This window comes from Protopterus annectens, chromosome 3.part1, assembly GCF_019279795.1.
Source record: "Protopterus annectens isolate FY-2018-M chromosome 3.part1, PAN1.0, whole genome shotgun sequence".
NCBI lineage: Eukaryota > Metazoa > Chordata > Ceratodontiformes > Protopteridae > Protopterus > Protopterus annectens.
Genome location: NC_056732.1, coordinates 714,186,476 through 714,205,579, shown reverse-complemented (window position 1 = coordinate 714,205,579; position 19,104 = coordinate 714,186,476). Strand labels below are relative to the sequence as shown.

At 45.5% G+C, this 19,104-nt stretch overlaps 1 protein-coding gene across 1 annotated transcript in view; it reads left to right on the top strand.

The window, feature by feature from the left end:
- Positions 1-19,104, top strand: part of RAD21 (RAD21 cohesin complex component) — a 2,133,215-nt gene that overhangs the window by 542,050 nt on the left and 1,572,061 nt on the right. The window contains exon 5 of the mRNA XM_044067070.1: positions 7,065-7,164. Coding sequence (XP_043923005.1) covers positions 7,065-7,164 — 100 coding nt within the window. The remainder of the gene's footprint in view (positions 1-7,064; positions 7,165-19,104) is intronic.

Genomic DNA, 19,104 nt, shown 5'->3' with positions numbered 1-19,104 from the left:
CACGCCAGACAAACAAAGGCATCTGACTTACTTCAAAGACATGGCAACAAAGACCCAGTTATCTGCAAGAAAAATTCTGCAGGCTCTGGGCTACATGGCATTCTGCATGCTACTAATTCCATATGCAAGACTGCATATGAGGAAACTACAGTGGTATCTAAAAAGTGTTTGGACTCCACATTGCCACAGTAATTGCTCTCATTCCCTGCCTGCAACAGGAATTTCAATGGTCTGCACAGGCCTGTCACTACAACAAGGGACAGCCATTCACCTTACCCACTGCCAGGCAAACACAGATGCATCATATTATGCATGGGGGGCGCACATGGCAGGAAAATGTATTCAGGGCACATGGCCCACAAACCAAATGCATCTTCATATCAATCAAAAAGAGATGCAAGTTGTGCAAAATGCCCTGACAGCCTTCATCCAGGACAATTACTGATGGACTGACAATACTACAGTCATGTGGTACATAAGCAAGGGTGCACACATTCCTACCCCCTCTGCAGGCAAGCCATGACTTTGTGGAACACAGCATTGACTTATCAAGTACATCTGCAAGCACAATTCCTGCCAGGAAAGCAAATACTTTGGCAGACGAACTAAGCAGAAACCTCATGGTTCCTCACGAGTGGAAACTGGACCCACAAATCTTCAACATAACAGGGAAATGGGGATGCCCAGAGATGGATCTATTCACTTCCCCTCAACTGCCAGCTACAGAGATTCTGCACTCGGACTTATCACAAGCAAGCATGGAAAGTGGATGCCCTTTCATTCAGCTGGAAAGCCCTTACAGTATATGCGTTCCCTCCTCTGCCTCTCCTCTCCAAGGTGTACTCCTTAAGGTCAGACAAGAGAAGCCGAAAATGATATTGATTGCCCTAGACTGGCCACGCCAGCACTGGTACCCAAATCCTGAAGAGCTTGTCTCAAGGCCCAGCCTGGACATTGCCTCTCATACCTCATTTGCTGACCCAACAGAACAATTGGATTCTGCACAGCCAACTCAGAACCCTAAATCTGGCTGCATGGCGGATAATGTAATCATTCAGAACACATCTCTCTAAAGCAGTTATGGATGTTATTTTGGAGGCCAGGAGGCCCAGCACCAGAAAATCTTATGCAGACAAATGGAAGAGATTCTGTGCTTGGAACCAAGCGCAGGGAATTGACTCACTTGAACCAAATATTCCTCAGATTTTGCAATACCTAACTGAGATGCTGGATAAAGGCCTATCCTTCTCATCAATTAAGATCCATGCTTCTGCCATTTCAACTCCTTACAATATGGAACCACCTATTGTTTTCTCATCCTCTAAGACAGTTTCTCAGAGGGGCCAAAAACAAGACCTCCAAGGAGAGCCCCAATACCTACATGGGACCTCAATTTTGTCTTGGAAAAACTCACTGCCTCCTTTTGAGCCTGCCAATACAGCAGATTTGAAATACTTGTTATGGAAAACCACTCTTCTAGCAATAACTTCAGCAAGAAGAGTCTCAGAGTTGCAGGCACTAATGGCTGTGGAACCATTTATTATTTTCCATCAGGACAGGGTTTCTCCAAGGACAAACCCGACATTTATGCCTAAGGTAATGTCCAGCGTGGCTCTTAACCAAACCATACATTTGCCTACTTTTTATCCAAACCCACAGAATAAGGGGGAGAGACTTCTGCATACTTTGGACATGCACAACAGCTACGCTTTTACTTGGACAAGACTAAAGCATTCAGAAGGACTGAGCAACTCTTGGTGGCATATGCTGCAGGTTCCCAAGGAAAAGCCATTTCAAAGCAGACTATTTAAAAATGGATAGGCCACTGCATTCGTTTCTGCTATTCACAACATGGCAAATCAGTGCCCAAGGGCATTAGACCACATTCTACCAGAGCAGCAGCCACTTCAGCAGCCTTCCTCAGAGGAGTACCAACCAAGGATATTTTGGAGGCTGCAACATGGACTTCAGTGCACACTTTTTTTACAAAGCACTACCATTTACCTCTCTACTCTAAATCCAGAGCAGGCTTTGCTGCTGCAGTTCTGCAGGGTCTCATAGCCACTCCAAACTCTATTTAGGCCCAGCCGCCCAACCTCAGCTTTGGGATTCAACCGAAGTGTAATGACTGCAACAGTGAAACACGAACATAGTACAGTTGTGTACCTACCATAAATGTAGATGTTTGAATGTATTCACTGTTGCAGTCCAGGTTACCCTCCCACCATCCCCCTTTCTCTTTGCTGGGACTTATCTGTACCTATCTATTCTATACAGCCTATGTGGTGTATTTGCTTGTAAGATGAAGGTTATGTGCGTGCTTTTTTATGATCAGAATTTTTACAGCCTTCCCTTTTGGGGGCACCTGACATCTGGGGCAAGAAAAACTGAAGAAAATTTCATCTGCTGCATCTTTTATACCCCTGGCGCACTGACATCAGGGAAGAAGCGACAGCAACCGACGCCGGACCAGGACTTTGGAATTTGGGTCTGACTGTTGGTAGCCTGTCAGCAGTATAACCCAAGTGTAATGACTGCAACAGTAAATACACTCTAATATCTACATTTATGGTAGGTACACAACTGTACTTTTCTCTGGTGGCCAGGGGCCTGTGCCAAGAACAAGGGTCTTCCCTTCGCCCTGCTGGGCAGACCATTACCACAGACTCCTCAGACATTGCTCGGGGTGCTCATCTAGAAGGCATGTGCACCCAAGGTCTTTGGGATGCCCAGCACCTTCCCTTGAACATGAACCAGAAGGAAATGGCAGCACAAAAGGCTCCGACATTCTTCAAACCCCATCTCAAGCCAGGGGTGGTTCTCATCAAAACAGACAATACCACAGTAAGGTACATCAACAAACATGGAGGGACCCAATCTTGCCCTCTGTGCAGGCTGGCAATGAACCTCTGGCTGACTGCCTCTTCCAATGGGATTACACCTGATAGCCCATTACCCTACCAGGGATAAACATCCTGGCAGACCACTTATCCAGAAACTTACTGGACCCTCACGTATGGCAGCCCCACAGAAATTTCTTTACAGATCACTCTGGAGTGGGGGACTCCAGCGGTCGATCTCTTAGCTTCGCATCTCAACCATCTGTTGAAAAAATTCAAGGACTATCGCCACCTAGCGTGGAAGATAAATTCCTTGACCTTCCCCTGGAACACCCTCTGTGTACCTATTCCCTCCTCTGCCTCTTATTCCCACGGTACTGATCAGAATAGGGGAGGAGAGACCAAAGGCCATCCTCAATGCTCCAGGTTGGTCTAGGCAGCATTGGTACCCTTTACTGCGCAGCCTTACATTACAGCATCCCAGGTAGCTTCCCCTGATCTCAAACCTCGTGACTCAGTTAGGGGGGTGCTGCACCTAGACTTGCAGACTCTGTGTCAGCATGGCTAATGCCGTAAAGGCAAACAAGGGGCCCTAGTTGAGCAAACAGGTCCTAGGCATCACAGAGGCCAGAAGATACAGCACCAGAAAATCTTATGCAGGAAAATGGAAAAGATTCTGCTCCTGGAGCCCAGTCCAAAGGGGGGGCAGTACCTCACAACCTTCCATCCCTCTTATCCTGGACTACCTAGCAGAGCTACATAATAGTGGCCTCTCCTTCTCCTATTAAAATCCACGCCTCAGCCATTTAGGCTCATGTTGACACAGATCAGCCCCTGTTTCTTCCCATCCTTTGATCAAACTATTCCTCGGAGAAGCTTCTAATATCGGACCTGCCAGAAAGCCACACACGCCAGCCTGGGGCCTGAATTATATTTTGGAAAAACTAACCTTACCATCCTTCGAACCTGCTGCTTCAGAACTTGAAGTACCCTTCCTGGAAGACTGCTTTTCTCCTAGCTATCACCTCAGCCAGAAGGGTTTCAGAACTTCAGGCACTGATGGCCATTGAGCCCTTCATTTTCCATGCATACAGGGTCTCCCTGAAGATTAACTCCTCCTTTATGCCCAAGGTGGTATATAATGTGACTCTCAACCAGGCCATGCATTTACCCACCTTCTTGCCTAACCCTCAGAACAAGGAGGAAAGAATTTTGCACTCACTAGACGTGCACAGACTGCTCCGATACTATCTGGACCGTATTAAACCCATCAGGAAATCAGACCAACAACTTGTCAGCTTTGCTCCAGGGGCAGAGTGGAAGCCCTTTCCAAGCAAACCATTTCTGCTACAGATTACACGGAAACCATCCCCTAAATTTATTGGAACCATTCCGCTATTGCAGCCTCCACTTCCACAGCATTCCTCAGAGGAGTTTCCACTGGGAACATCCTGGAAGCTGCCACCTGGACTTCTGTCCGTACCTTTACCAAGCATTACCACCTACCTCTTTTCTAAGGCTAGGGCAGGGTTTGCCTCTGCAGTTTTGCAGGGCATGCTGACCTAGGCCTTGGTCTTACTAATCCTACCACCCCTCTCCTCAGCTTTGTGAATCCTCCCACAGGTGATGACTGCAAGTGAAACATGAAGAACATAGTACAGTTGTCATAAATGTAGATGTTAGTGTATTCACTGTTGCAGTCCTAGTTACCCTCCCTCCTTTCCCCCTTGTATCTTCTTTCTTTAGGGAGATATAAGCTTCTCAAGGTGGCTTTTAACCACCATGACCTCTTTACCATATTACTTGATCTTCTGATTAGGGCAAGAAAAACTTATGTAATGGCATCTGCTGCCTTGCTTTATAGCACTGATGATGTGACGTCAGTCAGGAAACATTAGCAGCTGATGCAGAAAAACATGGACTCTGGTATTCGTGCCAGCTGAGGGCTACCACAGCAGGGATAACCCACAGGTGATGACTGCAACAGTGAATACACTCTAATATCTACTTTTATGGTAAGTGTACACAACTGTACTTTATGCCCCCTCTTGACTCTCAGCAAGGGAAGCATTACAATTTCCACAGGTGATGGACCTTCTCACCCAGGTCAAAGGAGTCCGTCATCTGTCATTACCTGTCCATTCTCTCATTGCATGGAAGTCTAACTTTTAATCAAGTAATGCGGACTACTCTGCAGAAGTGCTGTCTGTCTTGAGATGCAAGCAAACCTAATACTAGAAAGTGGAAAAGATTTTTGTGGTGCAAGAAAAATGACTAGTTCTACCAGTATTAAGCTGCAAATGTTGGCTGTCTTGTCTTGCTTGCTCCTCCCCTCCATTCTCTGCAACACCTGATGCAATTTCTAAAATGGGTTGTACATTGAAGGTCCCCCAGGAGAAATCCTTTCCTTGAATGTAAGCTGTGCACATTGCCACCTCCTTGAGCCATCAGCCTCTGCTCCTTAAGTTGCTCACTTGGATTTCAGTAGGGTAGTCTTCCATCACCTCAGCCAGGCAGGTTTCATCTACAATCTCTGTGCAAAGAACCTTCACTGTAAAGCTGAGAAAATCCTGCATTTCCTGGATGTATATTGCCCAGGTAATACGTGATCTAATTTCCCAAATGCAGCAGATTGACTACTAGTAGCCAGTGCAGAAGGGAAAGACAGACCAGTTTCCAAGCGGACAATCCTAAATGGCTAGGTATTTCAGAAAGTAATGCAGTTTGCTGTTATGGTAAATCATTATTAGCCAATGTAAGACCTCTTGCCTCCACACAGTACAGCCATCAGTGGCATCCTTAGAGGTGTCCTTGCCTGTCCACACTTAGTAAATACCATTATTTGGACAATCCCTCCAGGGCTAGAGCAGATTTTGCTACTGCTGTTGTACAAAACCTGCTTTCTTGTGAGCCTCGAGACACCCCCCCCCCCCCAAAACTTGTAGCTTTGGGAGTCTTCCTCAGAATTACTACTGCAACATTGACTATGAAGAACATAGTACAGTTGTCGCACTTTCCATAATTGCAGATGTCCAAGTGGATTAGTGTTGCAGTACAAACCCCCACCCTTCTATCCCTGCATTTCCTGGCCTCTACACATGCTGAGTGGACCGATCTGGCAGATGGTCTTTATCCACCACCATCCCCTACTTGTTATCCCATAGTTGGAACCTTCCCTTAACCCTGATTAAAGCTGATATCTAATAGGTTCAGGGTGTCCTTGGGCATCAGGCAGCTGTTCACTGCCTAGAAAGACCTGAAGGTGGTGTCCATAAAGACACCCCATTATACCCTGACTTCTATCTTTGGGCATCCATTGGTGCTACGATGGCATGACTCTCTCTTAAATTCTGGAGTTTGTGTGCAGGTCACAAAGAATGCGTTCTGCAGCTTAATTATTGCAAAAAATCAGGACCTAGTCGAGGGTCTGATGTGTTGACATGTGCAAGGTGGATGCATGTAGATTTTAATGTTTCTTATACAGAGTACACCTCAACAGAGTTAATCAGTAGAACAGTGAAACATAGATTGTAGAAGTACTTCTACTAATTCTGTGGAGATTTCCACAGCAAATTGAGCTGCAACTATAATACTAATGTGACATTCGCATTTGACAAGTATAAGGATGTTTTTATTATGCACTTATTTGCATGTTCACAACTTTTTGTGTAATAGGATAAGATTGGTAGGACTCTGCCTGATGGCAGGTAAAGGTAGGTAGGAGTGAAAGCTAAGTGAGGATATTAGTTTTTGGTTACGGTAGTCACCATAATCTTTAAGATGGGTTACATTTTGTTAAGTTCCTTATGTCAAGGGGAGGTGATTCCAGTTGAACAGCGCAATTCTGCACAAGTAGTTTTGTCCAGTGTGACAGAACTGAGGTCTGTCATTTTGTCTGCAAGTTATAATGAGCTAATCTTAAACTCATTAACAAGAGTAACGTGCTATAAGATTTTTTTAAAATAAAATTGTAGGGGTGGGGGCTGCTGATCTAAATGTACCACTTTTTTGGTTTGCAGACAATGAATTGAGGGAATAAGGATGGAGGACCACTATCGGATATCGTATGTGATAAATCAAATGTGCCTAGTAAGGAGGACAAAACAAGGGCAGCTAGATGGGCCATTTCTGAAACAATATTTAAAATTCCACTACTAGAAATTAATTGGTGGTTTACATGACATTCACTATAAATGGCTAAATATTTTTTCCTCTTTGTCACAGGAGTGGTCGATTTGCCAGAAGAAAACAGAGAGGCCGCATACAATGCTATTACACTGCCAGAAGAGTTCCACGATTTTGATCAGCCTTTGCCAGACTTGGAGTAAGATACAACTTTCTTTGGCAGCTTAGTTTGCTTTAGTACTAATTGCCTCCAAGCAGAAAGCTGTGTAAAATTGAGTTCTGAAATAGGTGGTATTGTTTACCTCATACAACCCATCTTTATGTAGTACAGAGGGGTATATATTGAATGTTTGAACATTCAAAATTTTGAGTGCCATATGGTCTACACCATATGATTGTTTTTTGAATGTTTGAACGTTGTAACCGAGATCTCCGTACAGTGTGGAATCAGAAGATCTCTTCTGCACTGTAGTGCGATCTCAGAGTTGGTATATTTAAGGAGCGGTGGGGGGTGGGGTGCAGGTAGGTGTTTTGTGTAGTTTACTTTTTTTATTAGATATTCAAACTTTAGAAAGTTCGATTATATGGCTTCAACCATATGACAGTCGCAGTTTCAAAGTTCGATTATCTAATATAGAGACCCAGTACAGAGTTTTTCTTGACTGGGAAGAGTTTAAATTGGATAGCAGCTTGGAGTGCAGAGATGCACCATGCCACTGCATTGAGTTCCAAATGGTGTATGCTTGCTTGTGTTTTTATAGATATCTTGAAAGAGATCACTGTTGCAGTATTCCGAAGAGATGGTTTTCAGCATTTGTCTGTGCGGAGTACCAAAGCTTAATCCTTCCCTGGATCATGCATATGAGCTTGGCTTGCAAACGTAAGGTTATGTAGTTGGACATGTGAGCATAGATCCCCAGACTATACCGCATCCAGCCTATACAAAGGTCTCGCACCCATCAGACTGATTAGTTGGTACCATAGCTACTCAAGAAACAAGTTCCCCATTAGGGAACCTTGCTTTACTTATCAATTCTATTGCAGTATCTGCTAGATGTCAGCTAGGAGGAGTATGTATGAGTGCAGAAAGCAATTCCGTGGAGACCTCCATACCCAGTGTCTTTTCTTGACATGGAGCACTACAAGACCTGCCCCATTTACCAATCATTTGCTCCAAATTTGCTATCCCGTTTCTTCTGCTCCACTTTCATAAAGGCTCAATGTATTGAGCGTTTGGCACTCTCAAAGGTGATTGATTCCACCTTTCCGAATGTACCTCCATCTGGCAAGAAAAAAAAACTGAGTTTTAGGCCTGACACTGTCTACCTATTCTAATTCCAGTGCACACTCTGAAGCTGTAGCACCTACAATATGTCAGGCTATAACTCTGCCCTCTACTGCATTCTTGCAAGAGGCTGTTATGGCATTGGAGGATCAAACATCTGAAGAGACCTCTTCTGCTGAGAAGGGGGAATCCACACATAATCATTGTGGAGGTACCAGAATGAATCTTGCAGATTTTAGTCAGGGTGGAGATTCCTGGAATGTTAATTGATGTAGGTTGAGTCTGAGCTGCCCCACTTGTTTCAAGTGGACATCATACCAAAGAAAAAGTGACAAAAGACTAAACATCTCTTCACCCCTCCCATTTAAAGAGGAGTGTATAGACTTCTTTCAAGGTCTGCTCAGCTATATTTATGGCCTTGAAACCACCACCTTTGTCTTGATGATCCGTCCTCTCCTACCTCTCAAAATTACTTTTACTGTGAGGATGATTCTTCTGACTCAACATTTTCTGGCTTATTTCTGTGAAGTACACTGCCTTGGTCAAGTACTGTCATATGACGACTCGTCTTTCCCGACTCCACAATAGAAGAAGCTTCTTTTGGAGAGTTTTAAACTTGAAACATTTTGAGTGGGAGTCTAGACTTCAGAGGACCAGAAATGGTACTAAAATCTTTTGGACGTAGACACTTCCACCCCTGTACCTGTCCTGCCAGTCCCAGAAGCCTTTTTGGATGCCTTTCCTCTGATTTGCAGCCTCCTGCTCTCAAAAAGTCTGATAAGATTTTCAAAGTTCAGATGAATTTAAAAAGTTAATCATATTTATCGCTGCCAGGGATATTAACTGCCAGCCAACTTCCAAAGCTTCAGGGGCCTCTTCCATGTGCCCAGATTGTGTCAAGCAGATTGAGCTGAGTTTTCCAAAAGAAAACATTTGGGTGGGAAACCCTTGTGAGAAATTGCTCACTTAAGAGGATTTTGAGGATAGACTCAATTTTTGGTTTGCTTTGGGCAAATAAGTTTCCTGTGTGTGTGTGGGGGGGTTTGATTTTCTGAAACTTACTGCTGTTATATTGTTTTCTTCAGGAAAGTTTTAAAGCTAGGAACGTTCTAATGGACTCTCAAGATTGTAAAGAACTTTAAAACAGAGCATTCATGTTTTTCTGTCAGTTTAAAAGCAGTGTAAACTAACTGAAAGCATATTTTCTGTGGAGAAATTGTTTTCCTTGGTGGGGCTTGGATAGTGTTTAGAAGTACATTTTACTGTTTTTTTTTCTCTAACAAGAAAACTTTTTGAGGCTTGGTAGTTTACAGGCTTTTGCTGTTCATCCCCTGGGAAAGAGGCACCATTTTTGGCTTGACCATGGAACAGACTGGCGGCCCCACGATCAGTCTTTCTTCCAGCTACAAAGAGAGTCAAGCAAATAGAATTCCTCCGCAGAAGGCTAGGATTTTGCGCCACAGTTGGGTGACTGTGCTGTGGCTATTTGTTGGACTTCAGACCACTCATCTTTTAACCTGGATCCTTTGGCTGTAGTACCTACAGCCACTGTGGACCGGGGATAGCCACGATATTCTTTGACTGTTGTGGTCATCACCTGAGTTATCCCTCCTGTGGTAGCCCTCGGCCGGGCCGAATACCAGAGTCAGTGTTTTTCTGTGCTGGCTGCTGTCGCTGACTGATGTCAGGTCATCAGTGCTGTAAAGCAAGGCAGCCAATGCTATTACATCATTCTATTGCTAGAATGTACCAGTGGTTTCAGTGGGAGAACACTGAGGTCAATCTCTCCAATAAGAATGAGTTGTTAAAGGATTTTACAGAGCCTACACGTATTCATCCCGCCAGCTTTTGAAAACAGTGTTAATTATGCTTGTAGTCTTCCTGTCAGCCAACTGACCAGAAAAAAAGGCAGATAGAATCGGTAAATTTTCTCAGTCTCTGAAATGTTTATATACTATTCCCAAATCTGACCCAGCAGCTACAGCCTCATTTGATCCCTCTGTTGCAAAGCTCTTTGTTAACTCCATAACTACTTTCTGATGAGGATGGGAAAGTTAAGTATGGGGGGAAAAATGTGTATACGCCTGCAACTCTGGTTTTCAGAATTTTGTATTGTCGGATGTCCTATTCCTGTGTTGTAGTATTCTAGTTTTGGGATTTCCTGCCCTCAGGCGACTTGCGTCGGCTCCTATACAAAAGCTTCAGCTTGGCTGTTGCAGCATGTGTAGGACGTCAGACACAAGACCATAAACCAGGGGCCTTAAATATGATGTCTGCACGCACAATCCTCAGAACATTTCAGCAGCAGACCTATGTATCGTACGATCGCTCCTTCACAGACGTTGCACCAGTAAAGCTAAGTAACCCGTTGGGTTTCTATTTTTTCTTGTTTTGCCGGTTGTTATTGCTTAGGCTTGGTTGTTGAAGCCTTTAGCTGATGTCCGGTAAAAAGGGAACATGCCAGTGTAGGTGCCAAATACTCCATAAGGACGCCCATGATAGGTGTGTGTTTTGCTTGGGTTGGGAACACAACCATTCCTCTTGCTCAATTTGTCAATCATTTATGCTGAAGACCATACGCAGCCGTATGAATGCTTTAAACCTCTACCTAGAAAAACAGCAACTTAAACGGTCATCCCTCCGAATGGATCCCTCATCGGAAGCCGCATCCGAATCACCACAAAAGGACAAGATTCCTAGACCTTCCTTGCCTGCCACTCCGCTTCCCGACACCCTGCCAACTGCAATCTAGGAGTTCTCGGCAAATCTGTCTATTTCAGTGACTTCCTTTAAGGAAGCCGTTAACACAGCAGTTGACCGGCACATCATCTGGGCTTGCTCAGACACAGACTACTGTCCATGTCGAGGGGGAACCAGTTTTCTGTGGTACCTCCATCCTGGCTCCAGACTTCGGAAATGTTGACTTTAAAACCTCATGCCAGGCTGGTTCCCACCGCCACCCCGGCAAAAAAGAAGCAAAAAAAAAACAAGCATACTTCCTGCTTTCCAGAAGGCCATACCAGATTGCCAGGCTTTCACTTCCTCTCTCTTGCAGGCCTCTGTGGTCCTTAGACCTTCAGCCCCCACTACTCTGCCTTTACTGAGCCCCAGGCCTGCATCTGTCTCTTCTCTCCCATCCATGACCTCTCTAGCTAGGAAGGAGAGCATGATGCTTCCTTTTCTTCCTCCAAGGACTCTCTCATGTACATCTCAGATTCTTCATCAGGAGAAGAATCTGTGGAAGGGGATTCTTCCCCCTCAGGATATTACCTTTGGTGAGATCATAACCAAGATGAAAGATTACTTCAAGTGAGATACTTCCCAAATAACTGACACTGAAAAGAGGTACTTTGAGCTGCTTCAAGTAGAATCACGTTCTCCTTCAGCTGTCCCTCCAGTGCTACATGCTTACTTGGATGCCTTTAATTCAGCTTTTAAGGCCACAGACTCTCAGCCTCCGGCCCCTAAGCACCTTGACCACTTCTATAAAGTGCCAGAGGAACAAAAATTGCTAGATAAATCACCCTTGGGCAGACCCTGCTGTTATTGCCACGGCTCCTGATAAACAGTCGACTGCTGCCTTCCGCCTCCCTCCTACCCACAGATAGCAAATATATGGGTAGGATGGGGAAGAAGGTATATACATCCTCCACTTTGGCTTTCAGAGCCATAAATTCAGACCCACATGACTAAGTATGCACTAGTTAGTCTCTCAAGCCTCCTCCATGCTGGCTTCTATTCCTGACTCCCATTAAGGCTGACATTGCCTCCAAACTGTCCTTGGCTCAGCAAGTGGCCAGGCACTCCGTCAGATGCAGCTATGATGCTGCAGAAGCGTCTTCCTGCTCTGCAGCATCTACTTCTGTTCTCAGGAGATGCTCTTCGTTGAGACTACAGAATCTACCTGAAGACTCCTAGTCCAAAATCCTGGACGCCCCCCTGGATCACAATTTCCTTTTTGGAAAATAATCTACAGACTTCAAGAATCTGCAGGAAAAAAAGCTAAGAATTACAGGACATCACAACATCTGCTGGTATCCCCCATTCCCAAGTATTACAGGAACTACCCTGCTAAAACTACTTTTTTAAGGCGTAGCCCTCCTCAGACAGCTGCTTCCTCTTCCAGCTCTAGAAGGGCAAGAAGACCTGCCATGTTCAGACCCTACCGTACCTTCTCAGCCTAGACAACCCTTTCAGGACAGAGGAGATCCCAGTAATGCGTGACTGCCTTGCCCACCTACCACTCTGCATGCCTTTTCCACTGTCTCCCCCTCTGACAATCTTTCACCGCAGACCAGTGGGTCCTATCCTTTATCCAAAAAGGGTACTTCCTATCCTGGAAAGAAAAGAAAAAAAAAAACAGGAAAGGTATCTCCCTCCCACCCCCAAAACAAAAAAAAAAAAAAAAAACAAATTCAGCTCCTACCACAAGTTTTGTCAGACCTGCTAAAGCTAGGCACCATAAAACCTGTCCCCTCAAGACAGGAAGGAAAGGGTTTCTACTACAGTCTCTTCCTGGTCCCAAAAAAAGATGGCCCCTGGAGGCCCACCTTACACCTCTCCTTTCTAAATCTGCACCTTCAGGTACCCTCCTTCAAACTGCTGTCACTCCCCACTCTGCTGCCTCTTATTCCAGCCAAGGCCTTTATGGCTACCATGGACCTAAAAGAAGCCTACCAACTTATTCCTGTCAGGACTTCCCACAGACAATTCCTGCGTTTCTCTGCACCTTCCTCATTTCCAATTTACTGCCTTGCCCTATGGTTTATCCACTGCGTCTAGAGTCTTCACAAAGTGCCTAGCACCAGCCATTGCCTTCTGTAGAACTCGGGGAATCAAGATTTACCCATATCTGGACGACATCCTAATTCTAGCAGAGTCCAAAAATACCCTCTCAAGGCATCTGCACTTCATCATGTCCCTTCTGCGAAATCAAGGGTTTACCATCAACCTTCCAAAGTCCTCCTTGAATCCAGGCAAGGACAAGAATTTCCTAGGCTGCAGAATCAGAATGGACAAAATGAAGGCCTTTCTTCCACAAGGCATGGTTCTGTCCCTGACTTCCCACTTCCAGGAAATCCTTCACTCCCAGAAGGTGACAGCAAGGCAATTTCAGTCTCCTGTGCTAATGGCAGCAACCACCCACCCCCATGCCACCACTGACCAGAATGCACATGCGCAAGCTACAGTGGTACCTCAAAAACATTTCGTACCAACACCTACATCACTTAGAACAGGATGTCCTTCAAGGATGTATCTGCAGTCCTTACATATGGGTTGTCCTGCCTCAGGCAGCCCTTCGGTCGGCCGGATTCCAAAGTCTGGGTCTGGCGTCGGCTGATGTCGCTCCTTTCCCTGACGTCAGAGCGCCTGGGGTATAAAAGCGTCAGCCGACGCCATCTTCCTCAGTCTTTCTTGCCGCGAGGCGCCCGAAGCAGAAGCAGTTTGCAAGTGCCGGTCGGCCAGCTCCTGTAATTTCAGATACCGAAGTCTTCAAAAAAAAGCTAAGTACCCCGTTGGGGACTCTCTCTTGCCTCAGCCGATGTCAGATCAAACGGTTAAAGTTAATAATTGTTTATCTTGTGGGAAACAAATACCTCATAAGGATTTCCACTCTTACTGCTTAGCCTGCCTAGGCCCAGACCACGACGTCTCTGCCTGTTCAGCCTGTGCTTCCTTCAATAAACGCACTCTTAGGCATCTGGCAGAGTTTGCAGAGGAATTTTTTTGAGAAAAATTCTGCTATATCATGCCGTCGGAGATTCCGACAGCTCATTTACCCAAAAAACGAAAGGATAAGGACCGACACGCGGTCCGCGGTTTCGGCCGACTCCATGCCTAGGCCTGCCGCGAGTGTGCCTGGCTCTACTGAAGCCGAAGCTCTACCGCTTCCGACCGACGACACCGCACAGCCGGTAACTTCGGTACCGGAGGCCATCCCTGAGTGGGTCATAGAACTACCTTCTGAAACCGGTGCTCAGGAAATATCCGCCACCATTTCTGTTGACAAAACTACTCCAGCACGTGGGGCAGCCAGGCCTCCTGTATCCATGTCCATTAATGCCTTTACAAGGGCTAAAGCTGCTAAACAGACAAAAACTCTACCTCCCAAGGCTATTCCTCAGGGATCCACTACCGGTTCACAAATCTTAAATTTGGCTGAAGACCTTATCTCCTTAATCAGGGGCTCTCAGCCACATCCGGATAGGGGCTCTCAACCACCTCCAGGCAAAAGGCCCAGGGTTGAGCAGACAGATCCCCAGTCTTCAGATGAGGCCTCGGATGACTCTCCTCTTTCAGACTACCAGGAGGAGGCCCTTCCGGCCTACGAGGATTCTGATGCAGAGGAATCTATTCCCTCGGCCTCCCCCCCGAAGAGTTCTCCTTTGGGGAGACCCTTCACTCCATGAGAGAGCAATTCAATTGGCAAGGCCAGGAATTCTCTGATTCCAGGAAGAGATTAAGGACTTTTTTGCATTTACCTCAGCATAGGCCTTTGGCTATCCCTCCTGTTTTAAGTGTTATAGAAGATGTATTCTCTGAGTCTAGTACTTCCCCTGACTCACTTCCTCCGGCTCCTGTCAAACCTGACTGGTACTACAGGGTCCCTGACTCACATCTATACCTTTACAAGGGCCACTCTACTGACCCAGAAACTATTTCCCAGGGCCCTAAAGGGGTTGCAACCACCACTGCCAAGAATCCACTTCCTTCTGAAAGGGAATCCAGGGCTTTAGAGAGATGGAGTAAAAAAGTGTACACTTCTTCCACTCTTTCTATGAGAGCTTTAAATTTTCATTTCCATATGATACAGTACCAAGAGTATCTGTTAGATGAGTTGCATAAAAAACTATCCTCGCCTGAACCCCTAAACTGCAAGGCGCTTCAGGATCTGGTGCATAACTCTCAGCAGGTTAGCAACCATTTCTTAGTGTAGTTATGATGCATTGGAAGCTTCATGTAGGTCAGCAATGACAGGTGCAGTCATACGTAGGCATGCTTGGCTGAAGGAACAAACACTGCCAGATCATGTTAAAGCAAAGCTTCTGGATGCACCACTGGAAAAACAAAAGTTATTTGGTTCCACGGCTCAAGAGGTCTTAAAGAAATTTGAGGAAAAGGCTAAATCAGTACAAACAGTCAAAGATTTTCTCCAGGTCCAACCACCAAGATTCAGCAGAAATTGGCCTTCTAAGAATTGGTCCTTTCCAGACACAGACAGATTTCAGAGGCAAAAACAGGCGTGCCAGAGGTAGAGGGCAAGCTAGAGGCTCCTACAGAGGGCGTCAATGGCAGCCTCCGAACCAGAGAGGTAGTGAGGACCTTCCACTGCTGCACAAGGACAAACTCAATGACTTGACTTAGCTTTCCGCCCAAAGGTGCTTCCAATTGAGCCCTGGTTGGCGGAGTCAATCACTATTCTCAGGAAATTGGCACAGTATTACAAAGGACAAATGGATACTGCAAATAATAGACAAAAGATGCAGATTCCATTTTCATACATTACAAAAAAGACAAGGCATGCCAAACCTGCCACCAAATCAAAGGGCAGAGGCTTTCAAGCAAATTTCCAAACTACTACAAATGAAGGCAATAGAAAAGGTTCCTTATACAGAACAAGGCCAAGGATTTTATTCCAGACTATTCCTTGTTCCAAGAAAAGAAAAGCAATGGAGGCCTATTCTGGACTTGTCTGCACTGAATACTTATCTCATCGTGCCAAAATTCAAAATGCTGACCTTACAGCAACTCCTTCCCATGCTGGGCAAGGGGTCCTGGCTGGTAACTCTAGACCTCAAGGAGGCATACCTGCATGTCCCCATCAGACAAAGTTGCAGAATACACCTCAGATTTCTTGCAGGTTCAGAGCATTATCAGTTCTCCGCATTGTCCTTTGGCTTATCTACTGCGCCCAGAGTATTCACGAAATGCCTGGCATCAGTAATTGCACATTGCAGACTTCAGGGGATTCAAATATTACCCATACCTGGACGACTGCCTTATACAGGCGGACAGCCAACAAACATTGGTAAAACACTTGAACTATGCCATCCGCCTACTACAGGCCTTGGGATACACAGTCAACATTCAGAAATCAAGACTTGTTCCATCCCAGCGAATAATTTTTCTGGGTGCAAGGCTGGTTACAATCACCCAAATGGCTTTTCTCACAGAAGAAAAACAAAAACAATTGCCAGATTATTTCAGAAATCTGACAACACAAACCCAGCTGACTGCAAGGAAAATCCTGCAGGCCCTGGGTTTCATGGCATCTTGCATTCTTCTGATTCCACAAGCAAGGCTGCATATGAGGAAACTACAATGGTACCTAAGGAGTCTATGGTCTCAACACAGTCACAGCCTGGAAGTTTTGATCCCCCTCATCACATGCCTCCAAAAAGAATTTCAGTGGTGGGCACAAGCAAGCCAGTCAAACATGGGTCTACCTTTCAGCAAGCCTCATATCAGCCAAACCATTACAACGGACGCCTCGGACCATGGATGGGGAGCACACATGAAGGGCAGATGTATTCAAGGGCAATGGACACAAAAGGAATTGCGCCTTCACATCAACCAGAAGGAAATGCTGGCAGTGATGCATTCAATTGAGGCCTTCAAACATTTCCTGCATCAAGGTCACCTGCTAATAAAGACAGACAATACCACAGTTATGTGGTACATAAACAAGCAAGGAGGTACCCATTCCTACCCTCTTTGCAGGCTGGCAATGAATCTTTGGGAACTTTCCCTAAAACTCAACATAGAGCTGCATTCCCAGTTCGTACCAGGAAAGGACAATGTGCTGGCGGACAACCTAAGCAGAAACACCATGGATCCACACGAATGGATATTGCATCCAGACATTTTTCTTCAGATAGCACAAGCATGGGGAAAGCCGGACATAGATCTTTTTGCCTCCCCCCACAACCATCAACTGAAGAAATTCTGCACAAGGACATACCATCCTCAAGCATGCAAAGTGGATGCCCTATCCTTCAGCTGGAAGGCTCTAACAGTATATGCATTCCCACCGCTTCCGTTAATGACCAAGGTCTTACTGAAGATCAGGACAGAACAACCAAAAGTGATTCTGATAGCCTTGGACTGGCCAAGACAACACTGGTATCCACTGTTAAAGAGCATGTCACGCACGAAACCGTGGCCTCTGCCACAATGGCCACTACTTCTGACACAGCACAATTACAACACTCTACACTCCAGTCTAAAAACCTTGCAGCTGACAGCCTGGAAAATACCTGGACTCCTAGCCAGGATAAACTAACTAAGAAGGGTAAAGGATATCATCATGGAAGCTCGGCGGCCTTCCACAAGAAAGGCATATTCAGCAAATTGGAAAAGATTTCGAACCTGGAGCACCACAAAGGTGTCAGGATGTGACAGTGATGAGCATTCCACATATCCTTGAATACTTGGCTGAAATGCTCCATAATGGCCTTTCTTATTCATCCATAAAAATTCATGCTTCAGCTATTTCAGCAGAGTATAACACTGATCCACCTGTATTTTCTCATCCTCTGCTAAGGCAGTTTCTAAGAGGGATAAAAAACATCAACCCTCCAAGGAGACCTCCAGTGCCTGCATGGGACCTTAACTTCATGTTGGAAAAATTAAACCTCCCTTTGAACCAGCAGCATCTTCAGAACTGCAATTCCTGTCTTGGAAGACTGCCTTCCTTCTGGCCATAACCTCAGCAAGAAGAGTATCTGAGTTACAGGCCCTCATGGCAGTACAACCATTTCTCATTTTCCATAAGGACAGAGTGTCTTTGAGAACCAATCCTTCATTCATGCCAAAGGTGGTATCCAGAGTCTCACTAAACCAAGCTTATCCACCTACCTACTTTCTTTCCAGACCCACAAAATAAGGGAGAGAAACTTCTGCATACCCTGGACATTCGCAGACAGTTGCGCTACTACTTGGACAGAACTAAGCCTTACAGAAAAACTGACCAACTGTTTGTAGCATATGCTGCCGGTGTACAAGGAAAAGCAATTTCCAAACAATTTCAAAATGGATAGGAAATTGCATTCGATTCTGTTGCTCCTTTCATGGAAAAGCTGTGCCAGCTAACATCAGACCTTATTCCACCAGAGCAACGGCCACCTCCACAGCCTTCTTAAGAGGGGTGGCTACAAAGGACATTTTAGAAGCTGCTACATGGAGCTCTGTGCATACATTTTCCAAGCATTACAACTTGCCTTTATATTCCAGATCCTGAGCAGGTTTTGCTACTGCAGTCCTGCAGGGCATGTTAGCTACACCATCCTTTTCTTGGGTCCTACCTCCCCCAGCTTGGCTATGGTATTCTACCCATAAGTAAGGACTGCAGATGCATCCTTGAAGGACATAGTACAGTTTTGTACCTACCATAAATGTAGAAGTCTGATAGGTATGCATCTGCAGTCAGGTTTTCCCTCCCTCCTACCCCTCAGTGGTATTCTTTGGGTAACTATCCCTCTTTTCAGCTAGCTGGGGTTATCTTTTATTGTGTATTTGTTTTTTATTGCTGTGCATGATTGGAATTTATTCTTTTCTCCAAATTTAGCCTTCTTTAGAGGGCAACTGGCATCTGGGGCAAGAAAAACTGAGGAAGATGGCGTCGGCTGACACTTTTATACCCCAGGCGCTCTGACGTCGGGGAAAGGAGCGACATCAGCCGACGCCGGACCCAGACTTTGGAATCTGGCCGACAGAAGGGCTGCCTGAGGCAGGACAACCCATATGTAAGGACTGCAGATGCATACCTATCGGACATCTACATTTATGGTAGGTACAAAACTGTACTTTATTCTCCTCCTCCCCTGTTTTAAAGACAGAAATCAGCTGGTGGAT